This window comes from Varroa jacobsoni, unplaced genomic scaffold (genome assembly GCF_002532875.2).
Source record: "Varroa jacobsoni isolate VJ856 unplaced genomic scaffold, vjacob_1.0 scaffold_1099, whole genome shotgun sequence".
Lineage (NCBI taxonomy): Eukaryota > Metazoa > Arthropoda > Arachnida > Mesostigmata > Varroidae > Varroa > Varroa jacobsoni.
Window position 1 is genome coordinate 25,017 of NW_019214001.1, and position 23,595 is coordinate 48,611.

The 23,595-nt window shown below is 41.3% G+C and overlaps 1 protein-coding gene across 2 annotated transcripts in view; it reads left to right on the plus strand.

The window, feature by feature from the left end:
- The window catches only part of LOC111266582 (uncharacterized), a 67,375-nt gene that overhangs the window by 19,093 nt on the left and 24,687 nt on the right, over window positions 1–23,595 (plus strand). Inside the window, exons 3-4 of one of the 2 annotated variants that reach the window (XM_022844175.2) lie at window positions 15,064–16,265; window positions 20,408–20,660. In XM_022844175.2, the coding sequence (XP_022699910.1) occupies window positions 16,193–16,265; window positions 20,408–20,660 (326 nt within the window). In that variant the 5' untranslated portion in view covers window positions 15,064–16,192. Of the gene's footprint in view, window positions 1–15,063; window positions 16,270–20,407; window positions 20,661–23,595 lie in introns of both variants that reach the window. The other variant, XM_086970955.1, reaches the window with a different exon arrangement.

The window sequence follows — 23,595 nt, forward strand, 5'->3', positions numbered from 1 at the left end:
AGGCGTGATAAGGGCTGAGGCATATAGCATTTGTTGGCATCTTTCGCTTTGTTGCTACTTGTTGCCCACTATTGCTACTTGCATCGCTTATCATTAGTGAACGCATAGAGAGCGGAGCTGACCGAAGAATAAGCCGTGGTCTTAAGCAGATCCCACACGATTTTTTCCGCAGACACTTTGCTTCAGCTCGAGGTGTCGACTACTCCAACTTTAGAGTTGGTGCCAACTTTTGCAAGGCTTATTATCCCTATTATATTCGATTAGTTCGCCACACAAAGAAGCGTTATCGCCATTACGCGTCGCATAGAAACAGTATAATAGCTTTACCGCATTCCGCTAGTATACAATTAGATATGCTTGAAGGAGTTTTACTTTTTATCTGAAACACACTTTGACGGAAGCGCTCGCCTTTGGGTTATACGTTTCTAGACTTGGAATATAATTATCTTGTCTAGCCGTTGATAAAAAAAAATATCCGTGGCAAGAATAAATTCTCAATATCATGCTTTCTCGTATACACAATGGGGGGCTGTTATTTTACATTTTGTTATGTGTCTTATCGTGAATTATATACAACATCGCATTTAGGTGTCGCTAAGAAATGATAATCTTTAAAATATTACCACTTCTTTAAATACTATTCAGTGCTATCACAAAAGAGTCTTTGGTCTATTTCGTGTGTGCTGATTTCATACAACCATCACGTGGCAAAAAGTTTGGCTCTCATAAAACCAGTAAACAAGCATCAAGGAGCTTGATGCTTAACAAAGACCGAGGATAAGTTCATAAATAATAAAAAGCAAAATGTTATTTTAGGGCCAAACTTACTGATCAACATTTTATTTGAAATTATCTTGATAGTGACCAGCATTTTTATTCCATCAACGAGTTTTGAGTGAATTAATCTATTTATTCAATTGGAGGCATTGATTTATTGAATTTCGATTCAGCCGGCAGACGTTTCGCATTAGTAATAAGCCAGAATTCTAGGTTCGGGAACACTTGAGAAACTGCGCCATTTTAAAAGGACCTGCACCGTTTTAAAATGGATGACGCTCCGATACTCTTGCTACTACTTTTTTATTTATCGAATGGCGCGAATCGGAGCACAGCTTACGCGGAGGTGACCGAGTCAGAATAAGAGTCAGCTGAACGAGCTAAATGAGTTTGGATCTTCCCCAAAGACCACTTTTGTCCAATAATAACAAATGCCACCCCAATGACTTCGGCCGTGGGGCTGAATCTTATTGAAGAAAGTAGCCGGTGTCGAAATAGAACGAAGAAGTACTACACGCTAAGCTACCGGCAGCTAGGATGTTTGAGGAACGACCTCTTAGCCTTTGACTTTTTAACACGAAGAGGCAGGTGCACGCAAGCTATGGTGGCAGGAATCGAGATTGAAGCGGAAGTTACTCAAGTTAAATTCGATTTACGAGCGTCATTTCTACCCGTACCCATCTTTGCTTCTGCGGCTAGTGCCACTTTTAGAGATTGCTATTACAGAATAGCCAGGATTCGGTACACCGTATCTTGAGAAGATATACGTTTACAGTAGTATGTATGGGTCCATAAGGATGTAACAACATAGCCTTTAACTTCATTTGAGTCGCATAGTCTATTACGAACCGTCAAGTCGGAATCATTGACAAATAACAACTCAGACCATTTTCACAAGTAACCGCTGTTGACGTACGGTAACTTTGAGCTGTCCAAGCGTGTAAGAGATTCGTCTTCAAGTGTCAGTCTAATTTACGTCGTCTGAAAAATCGGAAATTACAGTTAAGGTGCAGGAATTAAAGAAGGTGAAGAGTCTTTTATTTCCTCGATGTTTTGTCTGCTGTTTTTGCTCATTGTACCGTCTCACCTGTTGTTGTTTATATAACCGCATGTAAATCACAGCTTCGTTTAGAAAATCGTCAAAACAATGGGTCCTCGTTGAGCTTTGACGTTTTGTTCGTCTTGCATATAGATTATACATAGACCCGTAAAAGAAATGAGGTTGGCAGCCTTTAAACGAATGCATATCGGGGGTTTTGGTATTGCGTCTGGTACTGCATCTCAATTTCACTTGAAGGCTAGTCTTTTTAGTTTCCAGTGAACCTTCATGTATGGCAAGCTCATGCAGATATTAAAGTTGCTTGTTAGTCAAAGGCAATAATTGGGCTCGACGGAACAAGGGTGACCTCTTACGACCCGAATTCGTTGTGGCTTGAGTTGATTTGAATAAAGAGAACTTTCTACTATGGGCTTTAATTCTATTCAAAACAGATAGAGCTGAACGCCGTTCGCACAGAAAGAAAATCGTTCTTCCTTAACTTAACAGTTATCAAATAAATTTTCCACTAGAAAACTTCGAACGTAATAAAATTTAGTTAACGAGCGAGCAACGCCTTTCTTACTTGAGATAAAGTGACGTTGATAGCGGCAGCCTCTCAAACTGTTAACACTGCACTACCAAAAGGCTATGGTAATAAAACGAGAGGGGTACCAGGTAGTATCATAAGGCATACCGCACTTGAAGTACCACTAATAGCAAAAATCTTAAGACCCGTCGCTGCCATTTGCTGTTGCTGCCGCTGGTCTATGCTCTAGTTAGCCAGTAGACCGCTAAAGCCCTGAACAACAATGATGAAGGGAGGCCTTGCGTATGCGCATGAAATTACGTCACTCTTAGGTGGTTAACCTATTAAATATATTGCTTTATATAAAAAGGAAAATTCTTTGTTTTCTTACCGCTCAAGTTCAGCGAGATCAGCAAAAGGTACACGTGCGATACATTGTTGCTCTATATTAAAAATCCTTTAAAATTGTCCCGAGGTTCTTATGCCTACATTTCAGCGAAGTTACTAATGTAAATATCAATCTGATTTTTCTTGAGTTTTAGTTGACATGTGTTCTAGTTAAACTCCTAAGTTTGTGCTAAACATCGTAATTATGCACATCTTTTATATACTCGCGAATGACTTTTATACAAGCGTCTCAATGGTCTATAATGTGAGTGGTAAAGAAACTTCCGTCCATTATCTTTATTCTATTCGGATCGCAACAACTTCGACGGGCCACTGGCCTAGAAAAGGCAACCTGAGACTTTTAAGCCTAGTCAATGATTGGGCTGTTTACAAATGTACACAACTTGCGTGTGTGTGGAAGAGCTAAGTTACGATTTCTGTAACTAATAAGTTAAAGAACATCTCGATTATTGAAATTTCCCAGCTGTCTTTTGGCTTACGCAGCGCAATTATTTGCCCTTGATATCGAGTGGCCCTTAGCAGGTTCTGGTAACACCGCGTAATTCGGCCTGTTTCAATAACGCTCGTACGAGCTCTGTAGTCAAATGACATCCATTATCTTATTTCGAGGACCGTGGAGAGGCCAACAAAATTTGAGCGTAGAGGAAACAGCTTTGCATGTCCTGACCTTAGAGGACGGACACACCGATAGCGTCTACCGTTCGATCGAAAGGCAATGCACGTATAGGTAATACGAACTTAAATAAGAAGAGTACGGCTTTGTTTTGACAGATTCAATCATATTATAATTTATTGTAAGTAGGGGAGTAGTAGCCCGCGGCACCTATCTTTCCAGCTTATCCCACAGGCCATTTCGTGTAGACTATCGTTTGGTTGAGCGCTGTGATTGCTATTCCTTACGAATCCGCATGAGGTCCTTGACATTCGATAATCGTCTGCCAATTGAAGTGTTGCCATCGCAAGTTGCTAACGGGTGTTTCGGCCTATAACCACACGCTGGGGCAGATACAGGGCCCAATAACCATTTTGCTTCCATAGCCGAATGTTCATAAAAGAGGCCACGGCCTTTTGAAAGCAGTTATTATACTAAAGGCCACAGTCATGCGTTTCGTCTTTGTCTTGTGACCATAAGTCCGTTGAAGGTTCCTTGACCAACGTGGAGAAACCGATCTTAAATTTGTTTAGACAGTTTTTTAATTATAATGCTAGATTAAATATATATGTATATACGACGGTTCAAAGTCCGGAAGTGTTTGAAGATCAGTATATTGTCGATGTTCGACCCGCATACGAATAAGTTAGGTGAATGCCTCAGGACAGTTTCAAAAAAGTGTTGGAGATAGGTAAGTTGCAGCAATAAGGATAGGACCCAATTGCGTGTGAAGTTAAATTTTGTTCCTATGGCCCGTAGCGACTGTAAAGTCCATAATGCAGTAGCTACTGTGCTCATGTAGACGTTTGTTTTTTCACTATTATCAAAATATTATGTTATTATAAAGGTACAGAAATGCTTCTGCGTTGCCCCTACCACAATTGCAATGGTAAATCCGTGCATTTAACATATACGTCCAACACTGATAAAATCATATGACTTTGTTTCGCTCCAATGGCGAATAGTATCTGTATATAGTTAATTTATAGTTATATAGTAAATAGTTAACTGTTAATATGATATTGACAAACTAAGTTAAGAATTCACCTCTGCCCCGTGTAACTCACATTCAAACAGCGCTATAGACCTCACAGGTATCTAATAAAATTGCTGGGTTACTCTAACCTACAGTCAAATAGGATTATGATATAGAATATATTGTTGTATTGCACATTTGTGTTGTTTAGTTACTCCCAATCTATACAGTGTGGCATCTAATTGTACTTTGCCTACATGAATCTATATACAGTAGGACAGTTATAAAATAGAGACAAGTCGTAAAATAGTCCTTATGAAAAACGGCCATTTCCTGTTGTACATATTTTAAGCCTGTTTGAAGCATCTTCGAGTCAAAATCAGGTTCCAATATTGTGGCAATGATACATCCTTGCCAATCACTTTATAAGATGGAATCAAAATGTTAGACAATAATCACGAGTTCTACATGCTATTAACATAGTTATAAATGAGGGTATATCTGTCAATAGTCAAACACTGTTTTAGCTCGAAAATGAACCTTGTAAAAACCAAAAATCGGTTGGCAACGATTAGACCCAAATATGCAGCCTTGGGTCACCCGTTTTATGCGCGAGCCCTAGAAATCGTTTAAGAGAAAATGAAAAATGGAAAAAAATGAGCCAAACTGTATCACGGTGTTTTCTCGTCAGCCCCTTTAACTCGTCTCTATAAGCAGCCGAGACATTGCAAGCTAAGATCACATTAAGAATCATAATAATAGTTGAAGCCATCGTTAGGTGGCGTTTGTCCTGCGCACGCATAAAGGACGCTGCCTAATCCGGTAAATACATGACTTTTGCGTCACTTTATCTGTTGAACCACTAGAAAAGCTACAAACTGTTGTCCGCCAGTTGCGAAATGGCTTCATCTTAAATAAAGCACAATAAGAGTGCCTTCTAGAAGATTTTCTGAATTGCGTATCCCTTCCAAACGCAAGAACAGGCTGACGTATGACAAGCAGGCTGTCTCTTAATGGCCCGCCTGTAGATAGCAGACCTGCTTGGTTCTTGCACACTGTGGCATATGCACATCCTTTAATGAGAAGTGTACAGTAAACGTAAAGTAATATGAAGTATGCTATGAAGTTAGTTAGCGTGACGTACCGCTTCACTGACACGACGCTGACCGAGATGGCGAGTACTGCATACAATACAAACAGGCTCAAATAAGCATTTTCCAGAATTACATAAGTGCTCAGAAATAAAGCAGGAAATAGCGTGGTATTGTCATATAATTGCGAGTAAATCACATACTCTAATTAGTTGTTTTAAGAAATAAATTAGGTTTTTACGTCTAATGCTCAGGCCATTAGGCGTTTCTTTAGACGGGTCTTCTCTGCCCCCCCCCCCCCCCCAACAAATCCACGAAGGCAAAAACAAGCCATAGTAAGCATTTGCTAACGCTAAAATTGAAGTTAGCGATGGCTGCGTGTTTGCCAGCTGATTTAAATTATGCTAGCCAGCGCCAATGTATCATGCCACATTAACCTGAAACAATTTACGAAAAGCCACACCATGTAACCAACTCCGGCAAGTTCTTTTCCAGATCACAGAAGCTGTGTGCAGTGCGTTGGGCCACTAATTGCAATACTGGCGGTTCTGAATCTTCAACACAAAAAGGTTCACAATACAATTTGTATTTATTTGTACGTATATCGACCAGTTCGTTGATAATATTAACTTGGTGGATGGACGATAGAAATGTTCTCGATCCATACAACCGTGCGGATTCCATGTTTGAACGAATTAGATAGTTCAATAATGGTATTTTGAACGTGGAGGATACAGCCCGCTCTGCTCGGCCACCCGAAATCGATGAGGACCTTTTGCAAGGACCTTTCAAGCAGGACAGCTGATAAACGAAGCTATCCAACACAAAAGATTAACAGCTAACGCAAACCTGTCCTCCTTTACGATAATGCCACCCAGCAAAAATACCTAAGGGCGCTACACAAAATTGACTTGGGGGCTTTTTTGCATCCATCATATTCTCCGTACTCCGCACCGACTAACTGCATTCTTTCTAGTCGGACGACTGGCCTTCAGCACAGACTTAACTGACTTTATGCCCGGTGTTATCCTATGCGCCCTTAAGCCTAATAGACAAATGCCTTGTTATTAAAATCTCACGCGAAGAATACCACAATTATTGCCAAATAAATGTTTTGAGTTTTATGTTATCTAACGCAGTTAGGCGCGGCTTCATTGTCTCCTCTGCTGCCACTGAACGACGATACTTACAACGCGATTTGCGGTTCTTACCTTGTATGTACTCGAAGATATGAAGAACGTGCCGTATGTTTCAAGTATGTACACGTTGTGCTGTTTATTTGAAACACAAACAAAGACAAAAAATGGCGATTGTCGTGGGTTATAAATGAGGAAAGGCATGCCATGCAGTGGTGTGGGTCACACAAATGTTTGTGCTCAATGCGTTTCGACAAAGTCTTGTGACTCGACCTAATTTTTTCTAAATTAGTCGGATATAGACGGACTATCTCGTGTGTGAAACTGGCAAGGGACTCGTAAATTTGTATTCGCGTATGATGGTACTGGAGAAAACCTTAAACAAGCGTTTCTTCTAGGGCGTCGACGTCGATAAATAGTGGTGACGTCGGTGAAAAAAGGTTCCGGAAAGCCCATAACAATTATAGCAGCCTGATGTAAATTCAGGCTGAATTAGGAGCATTAATAACTAGCCGAATACTGCGGTGGTGCGAGAGCTTTCAAGAGGTACGTCCTATATTGTTAGTTTGCAGTTAACTAAAATTAAATCGTAAATGGTATTGGTAGAATACCACATTGTGTTTAAGCTTCTTATATATCCAACACTGCCAAGAAGGTATTTATACCAGTACGCCCGAGCCGGTGGAACTTACCTCATACTTTTATTATTCTATGCAAAAATGTAGGCTGTCATAGATTTTCGAGAACGATATATCGGTTTGGAAACAATGACCAGTGAGTCGCGGCTTCCTACATTATTTCACGCCGCTCATTCAATTACCGATGTTGATACCCGACTTTGTTGTGGCTTGCCCATATATACGATTCTTTATCGGCCGTTATTTTCAGTGCACATGTGTAGCCATAAATATACGTATAAAAGGGCCTAGCAAGACAAAGAAGAAAACTTAATTGGATGATGCCGTACGTCCTAAGACAACCAATTCGAATTATGGCTGCTATCATTTGTTATTCCAGTGACGCCGTCCACTCGAGCTGCTCGCTGCTCTTCATGGCGGCGGTTTCGCTCGCGGTTAGAGAACTCGTGATGGAACACTGGTTAGAGTTTGCTGATGACCACAGAACAGAGTTGTAACTTGTCATCCAGTCTCCCATAGGAGACTATCTCATTTTATATAAGTCAACACTTTCTTATATGCAGTAGTTCTGATCTTTTTTACACGGGCGCCTTTTGCCAGCTATATATATATATACGCTTTACCTTCTAGGGTATTGCTATAGATAGCTTTGGTAGTACATATTTCGAACAAGCAGGCCTGCCGTGTCAGCAATATAACGGGGGCGCTGAGGATTCTCTACGGGTTTATCTGTAAAAACAAATGGTAGGGAAGGCGTTGGGTTGAGTAGGTTTACGGCGATAAAAACCTGAGACGCTGATATCTCGGCATTTTTGCATCACACTGAAGTCATTTCGGTGACAAGACTCTCGTTAGCCATCGAAGAATATAGGGAACATAAAATCGCAAGAAACCCCTGCTAGCTAACGAGCAACGAGCTCTCCAAACGGGCGGTGGAGTAGGTTATATGAACGGCTAGCTGGCACCTTAGACAAATAATCACTGAGGCATGTACACTTATTACTTATTTGCGATATACGGTATTATAATATGCGAGATTGCGGCACAATAGCAGCAATGGGAAATTTGGAAATAATATAGTTGGAAGAGTCTGAATACTACTGTATTTTTAAATATGTCTAAATGCGCAAATATTTGATATTACCAGTGAGGGAAAACTGTTAATAAAGACGGCCGATATACTGTGACCATAACAACCTAGGATAAAGCCTTGTCGTCAACTAACCTCAATCTTAGAAGGGCACGTAATATACAGGCTATTCCCTGACGTGACTGTTACGTTCTGCGACAGATAAGAAGCCTTGTAGGAGCAAATGTGTATTCATATAGGAATATTGTTGCAGCCACACATTCGTTAGCTGTCTAAGTGAAGGTCACATATTTTTCTCAACGTGTCCTCCAATTAACGTATTTGGTTACCATTGCCTTTGATAGGGGTAAACATGGTTGACAAACGCCGTTATGGCAGAAAGGTGTGTGAAGTGCGTTTGTATGTTTTACGGCGATGGATGACCGTAAGTTAAGACTCGAGTCATGAACTCGTGGATGGACGTGAATGACTGTCAAAACTGTTGTGACATATGCCGACCTTTGTCATTATCCCTTCAACGCCTTATCATCCCCTTTGCGAGCGGCGGTCTGACAATGCTCGCCCTCAACGCCAGTATCCTACGCTGTCAGTGTCCTTTGTTGCACTCAAGATTGGTACCAGTGCTGGCTACTCGCTGTGAGCTTTTTTGAGAGAAATGGCGGCAAGAAGGGATTCCAGCTGTAACTGCAAGGGTACAAGGATGGCTACAGGTTTGCTTTATAGAGTTCTTCTGCTCATAAGAAGATGTTGAAAATTATGGAGGAGGCGTTAGCGGAACGATGATTGTGATGGGGATGCGGAAGGGTTAGAGAAAACAGCAAACAGCGCATGTGGCATTGCTGTGTACACAGATCAGAAGCTACGCTTACGAAAAACACCCGTCTACGATAGGTCACACGACTGTATTGAGGATCAAAAGTATGTGTGGACAGCAGCACAAGTTCGGGACGATCCCCACCGAACACGAGGGTGAGAAGGGTCCGTAGAGTATTACGGAGCGAAGAAGTCAGGTCACGAGAAGGTAGCGGAGGGCACAGCCATAATCCCTTTCGAATGCGGTCTCTCTCTACTTTTCCCGATTGGTATTTTGATCCGTTTTTTATTTCGGGTCAAAAAGAAGAGATGAAATAGGATAAAATATCGAAAGGAATATAGGTTTAAGGTTTTCCCTCTTTATATTTACCAGAGCTATAAAGTTAGTTATAGTCACTTTAGCAGAGAACGGTGCGGAGGTGATGTGATGAAAATATTTGGTCGTGTTCGCTTACTCACCCACCAACAAAAAACACATAATTTTATCAGATTTAGGGTAGTACATGAATGTCAGAATGTGCTTCGCGTAATTCTATCGAGCTTTCTCTCATACAATGCGATTTTGTTCTTTCGTCCCGCCAGAAACTTTTAAATCTGGTATCGAAAAATCTTACGTCCATTTTTGGGACCCTTTCACTGTTAGGTGTACGGCTACGAACCTTGTTTGCCAGCGATTGGCGATCGATCCGTTGCCGCAAGGTTTGTAGTACATAGATAGGTGCCAAGAAGCAACCCGTCCCAGCTCTCCCCCGAAGACTTTAATAAGATTTACCATGTGTAGCGTAATATTATCACAGAGAAGAAAAATTTCTTTCTTACTTAATCCGATTTTTTCTTTTGTTAGATAACTCCGTTCGTTTGATGCACGCGGGGCACACATAGATTTTTGTCGATCATTTTGATTTTTTCGAACTTCTCACAATCCTTCAAGTCCTAGCAGGCGCAAATGATGGTCCTTTTACAACGGAAATTTCACTTAATTAAAATTTCCGGAGCCACCCGTTCCTTTTTACGTTTCACACAGATGGTGAGACACTTCTTCTAATGTACGGTAATGCAAAACGTAAACCGATAAAGCACATCCTGAAGATTAATGCAAAAATGGCTTTCATCAGCGTGTAGCACACAAAAGAGACAAAAGCGAAATTAAGAGAAAGGCTTACACCACTTATACACAAATATACTCGTATATAATACGAAGAATAATCAAGTAACTTGCCTAAAAGAAGGTCCATATGTCTAAAATTGATGATAGCCTCACCTTCTTGAATTGGTTAGTTTTAGGACTGCGAGTGGCCTTTTAATGAAATTACAGCAAACTCTAATATAGTCCTCTCAGCTCACATACAGCCGTAATTACTGCTGCGTTACCATTCTGTTAAATGTTACTAATATTATACGAGATAATATCAAAGGACACAGTCATTTATTGTTCTGCTTTCTATTACCTAGGCGAGAGTGGGCAAAGGGGTGCACCAGTAATATACTGTAAGCGGTACTTACCTACACAAAGTCAAAAGGTCAGTATTTTCAGGCTTCGTTTACGGAGTTCGCAAATGCGCATTTATCAATCATGTGCTAAATTACGTGGCGTGAGATTCAAAAAATTTGTAGCAAAAGTACGACAGGGTGTTTGTAGTTCCATGCTTGTATGTTGATTACAGCGAGTATATCGTGCAGAAAATGGTAAACGAAACCGCAGATACTTATGCAGACCCTTAACAAACAACGCTTCGACATGACCTATTCGATATGGTATCGAGGTCCACTCGTTTTTTTGTCAGGCGCGTTGACCCATAGCTGCCTAAGCTGAAAGTCTCGTATACGCAGTGCTTAGTGGGGCAACCTAAACATTTGTCGAGTAAATTATTATTATGACCTGTAATTACGATTCCCCACTGTTCAGTCTAACATGTTTCGACGACATCTTGAAAATGTATTATTGAATAGGATATTAATTAGACAATCTTTATAGCTTCGATGTTGAAACATTGTCAAGCCATCTTTGCTCGTTAGTTTATATACATCGTTCGTTCTTTCGTATCTCAAAACAAGATGTACATTTCTTCCGTTATATAGATGAAGACTTTGAAGCGGATTTTACACCTTCTATTGTAGATATCTTTAAATATTATTTTGTTCATTCTGTTCTTAATTTATAAAAAGCTTATACTCTATATGTAAGAAAGGTAACGGCTTATAAATACGTTGTAGCAGCAATACGGCGCTGTTATTCCTGGTGAATTAGACGCAAATATGTGCTGTGGCAAAGGGGTAGAAAAGTGCAAGCCATAAATCCCCTACCATCTTAAAAGTTTTCGTTACCAATGAATGGGTGTCGCACCAGGTTAATGCAAGACATATTTGAAACTGTCTAAGAAATTAAACGGCATCACATAGGAATCGTTCTATTTATTTTCTCAGTATTTGTTTCTTCGGAAGCCCCAGCTGCTCGGACACAGTTGCCTAAGGGTTGAGTTTTCTATCAAACGGAAGCTGCTTCATAGACCTACCTCTACGATCATCACAAATCTAATTTAGGACGGGCTAAAGGACTTCTGTCATTTGAGTCTGCCTGGCCGTTTAGCTGCCGAGCAAAAACCCTTTATACCTTCTAGTATTCTATCTTGACGGAATGAAGTTTTACAGACACGTAAAAGAGAGACGGATTCCGATTTTAGAAAGTGTTTTTTTCCACATACATGCACGAGACTAGACCTACCAGATGTGGTCTGTAGACGATACTGCTGCTGTGACTAATACACAACGCTACTATCTCCGTCATGTATTTGACTGACGGAGTAGAAAAGATCCAAACTGCATCCCTAGGAAGTTACCGTTATGATGCATTAAACGACAGCAGCAGGAATTTTGACTACCTCTTACTGGTTTCCACTGTCCGCAAGGAAAACAATGGATGTAAGAAAAAGGGTTAAAGAAACCCAGACCGGAAGATTTTTGGTGCAATTGTTTCCACTCAAACCCAGCTAATACATTATGCTGCTTATACAAATCTGCCGCACTGCTCTTATTGACATGTTACATTATCATTACATAATCGAAAGTTTGAATTTTCAGCCTGATAATAGGTATAACTGAGCCAGGTACAGGGCGGACAAAAATGCTACTTATTTCGAACTTTGCACAGAACGCTCTAGTGCATGTTTTATGTAGTCAACGATAACCCTTATAAAAAGGTATTAATGTTTGCAATTCAGAATTATTTTTTTTTCGTTTTTTATTTACGTGGTTGCCCTATAAGTACAGAACGCTCAAAAGCAGTCTGCGTAAACTTTCAGGCTGTGACAGGCACTTACGGCCAATTCATCGCCCCTATCAACACAGTCAACTTTGATGTGATGCAGTTCAGCCCCCGAACACGCTGATCAACATGAAAAACATGATATACACATAGATTTTTCTATGCTAGTGCTGTTACTGGTACATCGAAACAATAGATCTGTTGGCTGTTAAGACGTCAGCTTCAAGCCTGGCTCCAAACGCTGTCGGAAATGTCGCGTTCTTCCCAGCGAATCTTCGTACCGAATGTTATTAAAACACTCAGGCCAATGTCATTACTACGCCCGCTGGCCGGATGCTAGATACATATATATGCACCGCTTTATACGTCTTCCCTGATGTGAGTCCTCTTGACCACTTCGCGACAAATCTGCCTGCTGTTGTCAAGGTTATTGTACACTCAGCTCCTGAATCCTTTTTGTTTAGTCTGCTAGTTAACGACTCGTATTTGGCTACGAAAATATACTACGTAGATAAATACGTACGTAAGTATACCCTCGCCAGTCAGGTAAATAAATATTTGGCTTGGTGAGCTGGCGTTCAGATGCAAGCATAGCATAGACAAAATGACACAGATGCATGTTTACCAAACAGACTTATAGTTCCGGTTAGACGCGCGACAGATCTCGTCAGGCAAACACACGCAAACATGTTCATTGGGTCTTTTTGTGTAAGCATCCAGTATTTTACCGTGTTGATTTTAACAGCATATGAAACACATTGTTAAATAGGGAGGAAAATTTTACAAGGCTTTGATGCTTTTTGTACGTCAACGCAATGACGCTAGCCTACGGCGGAGCGGGCGTTGTTATATCTTGGTTCTTGTTAGGTGAGCAAGCGTTATTTGTACAATGTCGTATGGTTCAATGTTGTCCCCTGGCGACCATTCAGGCTTTATTTCAGTGAGGGAAACATGCCCTGACTTGAAAATATGTATGTTCTGTCTTGTCAGGACTCATAAATTAGAATACAATGCGACCGTCATTGTGTTAAAGCGTTGAATCATTGACGTGGAAGAATTTCCTGTGCAAATTTGCCGCACGCATGCGTATGCTTAAGGCTCTAGCATCTAATAAAACCCTCTCAGATTTGTGGTTCTATCCTACATGAGCGTTCGCATAAATATGGATTATCCAATATATCGGGCACAATCTGCTCTATCTAACACGAAAAAATAGGATCACCGTGTGTAGACCACGTCAAACTACTAAAGCCAGGAAAAGTCTATGAGCATCGCTTTATGCTGAAAGCATTTTTATGTACCAGTTATATATTTCGGATTCGAATAAATCGAGACGAACACACAACTGACTGTCCTGCTACGATGAAGTTGCTAACCTAATATGGTAGTTTTATTTCATGAGTGTCTAGTACAGGACTTCGGGTTGACATCTGTGACGGCGATCTGTGTTCAGTGAGTACCTGACGCCGGACGTAGATTTCTCAATGACTTTGCAATAGAACAGCGCAGACCCTGATATTCAGCTGGGTCCCTGGAAGTAGGCATTCTATAGGAACCGTCGATCTATACATGAATACTATTAGTATCATTATTATTACTATCATTATTAGAGGGACATAGATTTTCAATTCAGTAAAACCGCCAGCCTCACCAGCGCATAATCGTTGTTATCACGCTGGATAGGCGCAATTTGTGATGCTGCTTATTTTTTTTTACGTAGACCGTTACCTCTGAGGTCAAAAAGTAATCTCGTAAAGGTTTCCAAACATTCGAAGATCAGCTGCCGTGCAGTATACTTATTGTCATTCCTATAACGGATTATTTAGAAACACCGAATCTGGCACTTTTACTGTGTCAAGCTTCTTTTAAAGATTCTATAAAATCTGATGATAAAATAGTTCGTTATCACTGCATCACTTTAAAACCCTGATAGGAAATAGCAAATTTTTTTTTTTATCAAGAAACCATTGTAGAGACAATATCATTGCAGACAATTCGCTTATCAATACCTCTTTAGGAACGCAGCACGTTCTTGCTGACGCCGAAAAAAATGCGACGAGCAGTTAATAACTCATGTAAGGTCCGCTGAACATTACTGATGGGCATCTTCCTCTGAGTGAAGCAAACCTACGCCATTTGTTTTTATCCTACAATAACAACTGCCGCCTTTTGTCGTTTATAACGCACTTCTCTTCCAAGGTTTTTTTTTTTATTAGGACCAGCTAAAACTCTCACACCAGCCCGATCAATCCTCGTTAACCTGTACTACGGGCTGGTTAAAGGCAGCGGCATGGTCCTCTAGAATATCAGGAGAACAAACACAATCAGAGAATACCAATGCTTTGGCACAGTCCTCCTTTTGTTACCACTAATAAATCATTGACCTCAGCAAAGCGCCGCCACTATGGCCCTAAATGTTCAAATAGATAATATAGCCATAACGTTTTACGGATTTAAATTGCATATTGCAATCAATTTTTTACATTACATCAAAAATACATAGTAGTCCTAGCTAGCGGTTTAAGTTAATTATATCTAAGCGCGCAAATTATTATAACAAAGAGCGGACGTCTAGCATGTTATAAGAAGACACATATGTCTAACTTTTGGCTTCATTGCTTTTTTTTTTCTTTTCTATCCACGTTTCATTTGCAGCTGCCGACATGGCGCATGATGTGCCGGGCTTGCTTAGTGCCAGAGCCGCCTCCCCAGCCAGACGCGAGCCCCAAGACTCTGACCCTGTCTTTATTGTTATCATTCGTGTTAAACCCACTTTTACCACAGTTAATGATTTTAGCCATCAGACAATAGCAGTCTCATCGCATCTAGCAGTGCCCGACCAGACAAAACACTGCTATATCTGGCCTTCCAACAGCGTAGTCAAGAGACGTTCGAAAGCGCCGGCGACGGTAAATAACGGTAGTAATAATATCTTACACTATAATAATATAGCCATAAGGAGCAGCTTACCACAACAGAACGTACGAACTCGAAGACACGCTCAGAACAATAGCGGTGCCACGCTTAACATAGTGAAACACGCGCTGTGGGAAGTACGACCACGCGGGTTGCTTCGTATTGTATATTGCTACTTCAACGATAACGTATATTATTCTGCTACTGGCTCGGGCAGTCCCCAAGTCCCCAAGCGGCGGCGACAGCGGCGGCGACGGGGGTGGCGACGCGCGAGCCTGTAGGCCGTCGTTGGCCGCAGGCGAGGAAGTGGTATTGGATAAGAGATTTAGAGCGAATGAGGCGTTGTAACAGGAAGCAGCAGAGCGACGACAAGCAGCGAATTGAGCCGAAATTGATTAGCAACAGGTTATCGTCGCGCAGCAGACGCCGTGTGACTGGGCAGCACCTTCTCGTTAAAGCAACAGTAACTACTAGCACCAGTCGTTGTTCGACGATGTGTACAATGTTGTACGGCCAGCAGCTTCTTCAATAGCTTACTGAAATCAGGCGTCAAGTTGTCCTCACCGAGAAGCTGAGAGTGAGTTAAAACAAAGACGAAAGAAAAGGAGAAACGAGTTAGGCGATAATATACAGCTGTAGAAAAAGCGGCCGTACGCTCCCACGTGTGACAAAAAATACGTGAGGAGCCGCACGCACACCGACAAGGGTGGTCTCTTATTGACGACGGCATTGCGACCTCGCCCTTTACAACCAACACACCAAACGGTCAGTCCGACGGAGAGAAGCTACGAAGACCTGAGATAAAAGGAAAGCGTAGCACGCTTCGGGCAGAAGGACAAGCGCCATTTCCAAGGAAACCACTTCTTCCATGTCCGCGTTCATTAAGCATCCCAGCACTCATGTTTTCTTTCATGTACAAGACAAATCGGCCGCCCAGCAAGGTATGTACGTACCGATTTCATTTCTCTTTTGTTAAACGTTTTTCAGTAGCAATTTAGATTTGCACGTTTTGAACCGAATGTGACATTCGTGGCCACTGTCGCTCGTTGTCTTATTAGTCAGACGTGTCGCGTTGGGTGCTGGCATGCTTACTTAATCGCGTGACAAAAATGAAAATAATATATCTTAAAAGATGAATAGTGCATGTGTTACATATATTGAATAATACTTGAGACCCAACGCATAATATTTCAGAATGTATATGTTAGCAAAACCGTTGGTGAACTTCACCTAGTATTTCTAGCCAAAATAGGTATCCCACATGATGTACCAAAATTGATAGAACCTTAAAAAAGGGGGCATACGATGTGCTTTAATGTAGCTCTAGAAGCCACCTGCTTCTGTGGATGCGATGGCAAGTTGTAACTTTAACATGTGAAAACAAATCTCACAGCTGTGGAGATGAAATACATGCTTTATAAATTACCATTGGCAGATTTAACCCTGTGTTAGATTCTCGGTGTGCAGTTGACCTTTGATTGAGAAACTTGGAAGCGTATACCTTTGTGTGCTGCGAATTTTGCGGTCAGCGGCCACTTACGAAAAGTTGCAACGGCTGGACATCATTAAATGTGCTAGAATGAACCACAGAAGATAAAATCGCATCTTTGGTTTGAATGAATGGTCCTTTAGGCGACCCCGCCGAAAATTCTCATCGAAGGAGTTTGCTTCATCAAAAACTAGTCAGTCAGCGAAATTAATTAAAGGGCATAGAGTATGCAGTTTCAACAAGTACATAGAATTACGACATGAATATAGAGTGGAGCATCTGCCCTCTGACGACGATGGTTGGCAGTATTTCTAGCTAGCTATCTGTTACTATTTGCAGCATAGTAGTAATAAAGTTGAACCTACCAAGATTGAATGCACTTCGTGAGATAGTTTTCGTTCTAACTTAACCTTACACCCTCGACGTTCTACGAGTTATGATAAGAAGGATTAGATAGCTCCTCCATTCATCACGAACTAGAAAATAAAGATTTATGGATACATTTTAACGAAATAGAGTACCAAATTATGATTTCAGTTTACGGTCACACTGCGCAAAAGTTCAATGATGCTCTACCAATGGAGATATTTTTTATTATCCGGTTGAAGAAATAACGCTTCTTCAGTACGTAACCATAGCCATAAGAGAGAGCGAATGGGAGCTTGCCCACCTTAAATTTCCTTCACAACAAAGGATTTAATGAACATTTCAGGCAAACCATCCAGAAAGTATAAGCGATAATTTAAAATTGAGTGCACAATACTGTCAGTATCAGCGGAAGCAATATCATTTCACATATGCCAAACTAACAGAGGCAAAGCCACAGCCAGGTTACGCAGAGCTAAGTTGGGAAGAGGGAAGATAAGAAATATCTATGTCTGAGTGTGACGGATAGCAGCATTATTCAGTGGATGGAATCCATCCTGGATGGAATAATCTTGCAACGGGAGTTACTTTTGCGTCACTTAAATCGAATGCACCACGTGTGGAACTTCATATGGAAATTGCACCAGTCATACATGTTCTATTTGGCCGTGCATTTGCCAAGTCCGTTGTAGATTGGACTGCAGCGACTGCCAGCTCAACGGGCAGCCGGACTTTGATTTATCTGAATGATCGACAAAGACTCGATCATTGAAATTCGTATTCGTAAGTTATAAGTAAACTGACGATGCTTCTGTTTAAGTTCAGCATTAGTTGGGGAATAGTTACTTGCAACGTGCCATTTCAGATTCGGGTCAACGTAAATCTTCCGCATAACAATATCATAATATTGTATATTATTTTCACAATAAAGGTCATATTGTTCCTTTGTCACGAGAATTATCTGTAAAAATAAACAGTACGAAGTTCGGTTTGATGCAACGATTCGGTTTTTGCAAGGCCTACTCGCAATGGAAAGTGCTCTATGACAGTTCGTGTCCCTAGCACAAGGTACGCAAGCCTTGAGGTAAAATCTGAGTATTGAATACGAGCCTTAGTCTCTCGGGTCGCCAGCGCATCAACCAGTACATATCGGCCTTTGACCGATTTGTAGGTAGGAAGCCGCAATCACATGATTACAGCTGTGAGGCAGCTATCTGTAAACTGCTTCAACGTTTCCGTCATTTAAAAGAACTTATCACTGAAATATAGGCTACACATTCACGTACACGTGGTAACATACTGCACGCATGCAGAACCGTAAAGGACTGACGTGTAGCCAGAAAGGCGGTAGTGTCACCGAATGAATACCGTTGTTGCTAGCTGTTTTGCGCGATGCGCCTTCCCCGTCTCCACTGAAATCTCTAGCTAGACATGAAACATTTTTCCCTCTATTTTAGGCCGAGGATAATGGAATGACTTGTCAGCTGTTTTTTTAATTATGTTCTCGTACAAGCTCCTATTATGTTTCCATCTGCCGTTCGCATGCTGATTCTGCGCGTGCCTGGCGCCACTCGTAGTCACTGCGTAGTTTTCAAGTTTTCGCCGTACAATATGGCAGCAAAAAGAAGATGAGTAGGCGATTGACGAGAAAATCAATACAGTCAAACTTGTTTAAATTTCATCAAAATTTTGTGCAGCATGTTGGCGGCGATGCTCGTTCCGTAATAGCAGACGTCTTAGGCTAGTTGTTTCGAAACTGATTTCGAAAATCTGCTGCGTCGTGTCAACTTACGATAACAAAAAATATTTGGATTGCAATCAATCGCTTCTAGCGAAAATAAGCTGCGTACAGCTGTACCGCTTATCCGGAAGGAACACTCGACTATGTGAATCGGCGTTAGCTCATTATCACTTGCGTCCGGTAACGGTATGGCGAACTCACCATAAATGGAAACACTGAGTTATTATTGCCGGAGGACATGTGATTTATAGAAAAAAAAAAAACACTCGTATTTTGCTACAGTGCTGCCGAAAGCAAGGGCAAAAGCAGATTCACCAACTCCACTAATTCAGGCTAATTTCTATTTATTTTTTGTAGAACTTTAACCCAAATTTGCAATTAAAATGAAAAAAAAAAGATAGAAAATACTATTTAGGGCTAGAGGCAAATGTCTATGGTTGAGGGATGAGAGAACGATGCGTCCGACTGCTCCGCAACTCGGTTTTATCGTTGTCATTGTTCGATGCCCATATAGAAGACGAAGCCTATGGCACTAACCTAAATAATACCGCAGCTATTTGAGAACAGGAAGGGCCTTTTCTACCTGAGCCCTGTGACTCCACTGTGATTTATTTCCCTACAAAAACCGACGGTCTTGAACGATCGTCGCTAAATGGCCCTAAAATGAACGATTATTGTGCGGATCACAATGGAAGATAGTAGGAGAACATTGCTTTGCTCTGTTGTGCCACCTAACCGCCCTAAATAATGCTATCGGGGAGCGAGGAGACCTCAAAAGTTCACTGCGTGCCCCTTAGAGCTATTTGTTGCTGACAAGCAAGCTCTTCCGGTAAATAGAAGATATTAATAAAACGTACATGCTTGACAGTTTCACATGAAAACAATTATATATCATAAAACATTATACAGAAGTAATTTAGTGGAGTTTAAATAAAATTACAAAAAGCTTCTTCGTGCCTGGTGAACATGAGCTTCAAACGCGAAGCAAGTGCCTCAAACTTCATTACCCGACAACAGCCACAACGATTCATTATGGGCTATTACCTCATTTGAAAACACTGTGTTAACTTATATTTTTCTTAGTTTTGGGTAGGTACATATTTACGCAACGAGGAATTATGGAGAATCAAACTTTGATCGATTTTGTACATTATTTCGCAACGCTTTAATTGTATCACCCGGTTAATGGTGACACCTATGTATGATATAGCTCTCGACAGTCCGCGTTTGCCCTACTGACGATATAACAAGCGCTTTCGACTGTATCTCGCTAGAGTAAAAATGATTTTTAGAATACAGTTTGATTAGATATGACAGAGCAAACTGAAAAGACCGTTACTGAAGCTGATTAGCTCTTGGATTATTCGTGTGTACTGACGCTTGGTTTACAGAATAGAATTTCGATAGTAGGTAATAGAATTCACTGTTGTCTTCTTTCTGTCTGTGGTTTTTTGATTTTTCTTCTGCGGATGTTTGTCTTGTTTCAGCGAGTCCTCCTGGCGGGGCGGCCCGACGTTCGGGCGCCTCCGCGCTAGGCCTGGGGGGCCACAAGCCCCAGGGGCTGAGCTTGGCAACCGGAAGCCGGTTATCAGCAGACCACGCCTCTCTTCTGGCCCATGGCCCCCATGGCCAATTCGGTAGCATGATGAGCGCGGCTGGAGCGCATGGCCATCATCACGCTTCCCACATCACCTTACATCTCTCCGGACATCAACAGCAAGCTGGCTCACAACCACACAGGTTAGTGTTACTACATGTGAGCTATATGTGAATAAAATGTCAGCCGTTGAAAACTGTGTGTGCCCCCCCCCCAGCACGACCGTCGCGCTTTGCACACGTGACTATGGGATGTCCTGCAACAACGGAGTATTTCGATCTATCGTACCTGCGCGTTTATTTTTGCCACCTCAACAAAGATAGACCGTCTTTCACTTAGCAACGTGATGTAATAAACTTACCCGTTAACCAACTTGTGCAAATTGAAATTCGCTCGAAGTTAATCGAAGGCCATATAATAGCAACTGAGTTACACTGCGGGTACAACATTCTACACATAGTTCTGTAGACGTCAGAACTATCAGATGTATTTGTACACACAAATCTACAAATACATCTGATAGGAACTGTCACATGCATAAAAAATTACATCAAAGCATGAGTGTATTGGGCCGTTTACAAGCACTTCAGCGCACAACAATAAGGAACAGCAGGGTAGCGCTGGAAGTGATATTGACAACTGCAGAATTATTTGCATTGTTGATAGTGGCAATCTTCTTTTAGGTTATCGTAACCGGATCAGGCAGAGGCAGACAACGTGATGAAATCTCTGAGGCGCATGTTAAATCAGAACCCGTCTATTGGGTTTTCGGCTCCTTCCTTTCGCGGTATTATTCGTTGCTTTGACTCTGTAAGAGTTTGGGCCTACTTCCTTGATTTTCAGGTTGCATTTACGGATGAGCCATTTATAAGCCTTTGTTTCTTTTAAGTCGGGCATCGCCTTAGCTCCTTAGTGAAGTTTCACGGCGAAAGTAAGCCAATTAATTTCTGTGAAGACCTAGTATGCGCATCAGTTACGCAAGCCTGGGCTACGCGACCGAGCTCGCGTAATTAACTGATCATAAAACGGTTCTATATTAACGCCGGCCCATACGATGCGTAAGACGCAACATCCTAATCGAAAAGAACCCACGCCGTTGTTCGTGAACTAACGTGTGTCCTCAGACCTTGAGGCGACCTACGGCTAGCAGAATGATCGTGTCCGCTTCTTCCTAACAAACATGATTTTCAGGAAAAAAAGGTAACGGATTTTGCTTATTTAGTTACAATATTATTGAATCCAAGAGGTAGGATTTCGGCTGTAAAAATTCATTGGTTCGGTCATATTGGGGCATGTGCATTTCGCGTCCGGGTTCGTCGACAGATCGCATAAAGTAGGGGCCGAACGACGAGGTTGTCAATGGCATCTACCAACGCCTATGTTACGAAGTTTTTAACTGAGCACGTCGTGCAGTTCCGTGACACATTTTGGGGAGCTTGACCGTTCGAACTGAAGTCGTGAAATGTGGACAGTGGTGTCTTCAGATTTTTTCGGCTCATCGAGGTGTGCAATAGAACAGTGCGAGTTCGTCGACCTCGTACATAAAAACATCTAGAAATAATTTTGGTTGTCATTGATGTACTCTACACAAGGTTAGGACACGCATATCAGTTGACGATGTCTAAATGAGATATTGTGAGCTCACTTGATTGAACTCTCACTCGTTAGCTTTTACATACGTTTACCTGTATATTATACTGGGCAATATTCTTTACATCCTCATAATGCAATAGAAAGAAATTTTCAAATAGCTGAAGGGTTTTTGGTCAGTTTGGTTACCTCTGGTGGTTGGACACAGCGCCTCATTAGGCTACTGTTAATAGTGTCAAGGTCCATTAGAGAAGTCTAACGGGAAGGCAGAGTGATCTGTGTGTAATATGAGGAAATGAAGGAGGCAAGACGGTGCTAACTCTGACAACAACGACGAATGTATAAGCGATGTATTAAAGACTCTCAGGTTATTCCCATTGATCCTATTGATCACTGGGGACGCTTCATGACTATAGACAAAGGTTTCAGGGTCCCAGGACTGTTGAAAAGTTAGAGTGATGGTATATAGCTTCTAGGAAAGTAGTTTACTCGGAGCCGCCGCACTAACAAATAGAGCTGCTAAAAGCGCTGACACATGAACGCTGCGCAGACCTAGCATGATTCACAACGATGGTCGAGAATTGTAAAAGATTAGGTCGTAGGTTGGAAATTAACTATATATCGGTTAGCGGCTGAGGCTATTACGCCTGATCCCGTCCGGACTAGCAGCTATATAGTATTTATATTTTTCATCATAAAAAATATATACAAAGTAGTAATGCGTCCAAATTGACAATTTTTTCTACGTTTTTTTTTTTCTGAGACCATACCTAAGCGATAACAACAAAATTGTTATTCAAGGAAATTTTTTGCATGGGCTAGAAGCGTCACTCCCGATGGTCATGTTTACTCAATACAGTTATCATCCGCCGTGACCGCAGCTTCGATCCAGGACCTAAACCAAACATTAGTAATTTTTAAAATAACCTTCTTTAATCAGCAAGTAACTTTTTATTTGTAGTCGTCTGTCAATCAATGTTGGTAGGTATCGTTCAAATACGCCGCATATAAGAAATTTAAAATTTGCGCTGACAGCTGGCTAAAGGTCCTAAAAATTCAGAGCTTTAAAACGAGCCACAAGGCTCAAAAAACTTGAATGAGTTTATAGAGAAAACCCAATCGTTAGTTTATATTGTCCTGTAGCTCAGTTGTATAGAAAATATTTTTTTGCTTTTGTATTATGAATTTTTGGGCCCTCTAAATGCAAACCCTATTGAATATCTTTCTGTTTGCCTTATAAAAGGATTATAGACAAGTCCCGTATATGCATGACAATGGCCGTTGATTTCGGGCAAAAATAGGGTTTTCAATCGTGGCAAGGGTTCGTTCAATGTGCAAAGCCTGAATAATGGCAGATTTCTGCTTAAATTCCAAAAACAGCTCACTTTTTTTCCATAAGGAGTTTGTTCTTTTATTTCAAAAAGAACGGCTTTCCTTACGAGGACTAGTGGATGAACGCATTCTCGTGAAACTTTCCTTCAGTTTGAA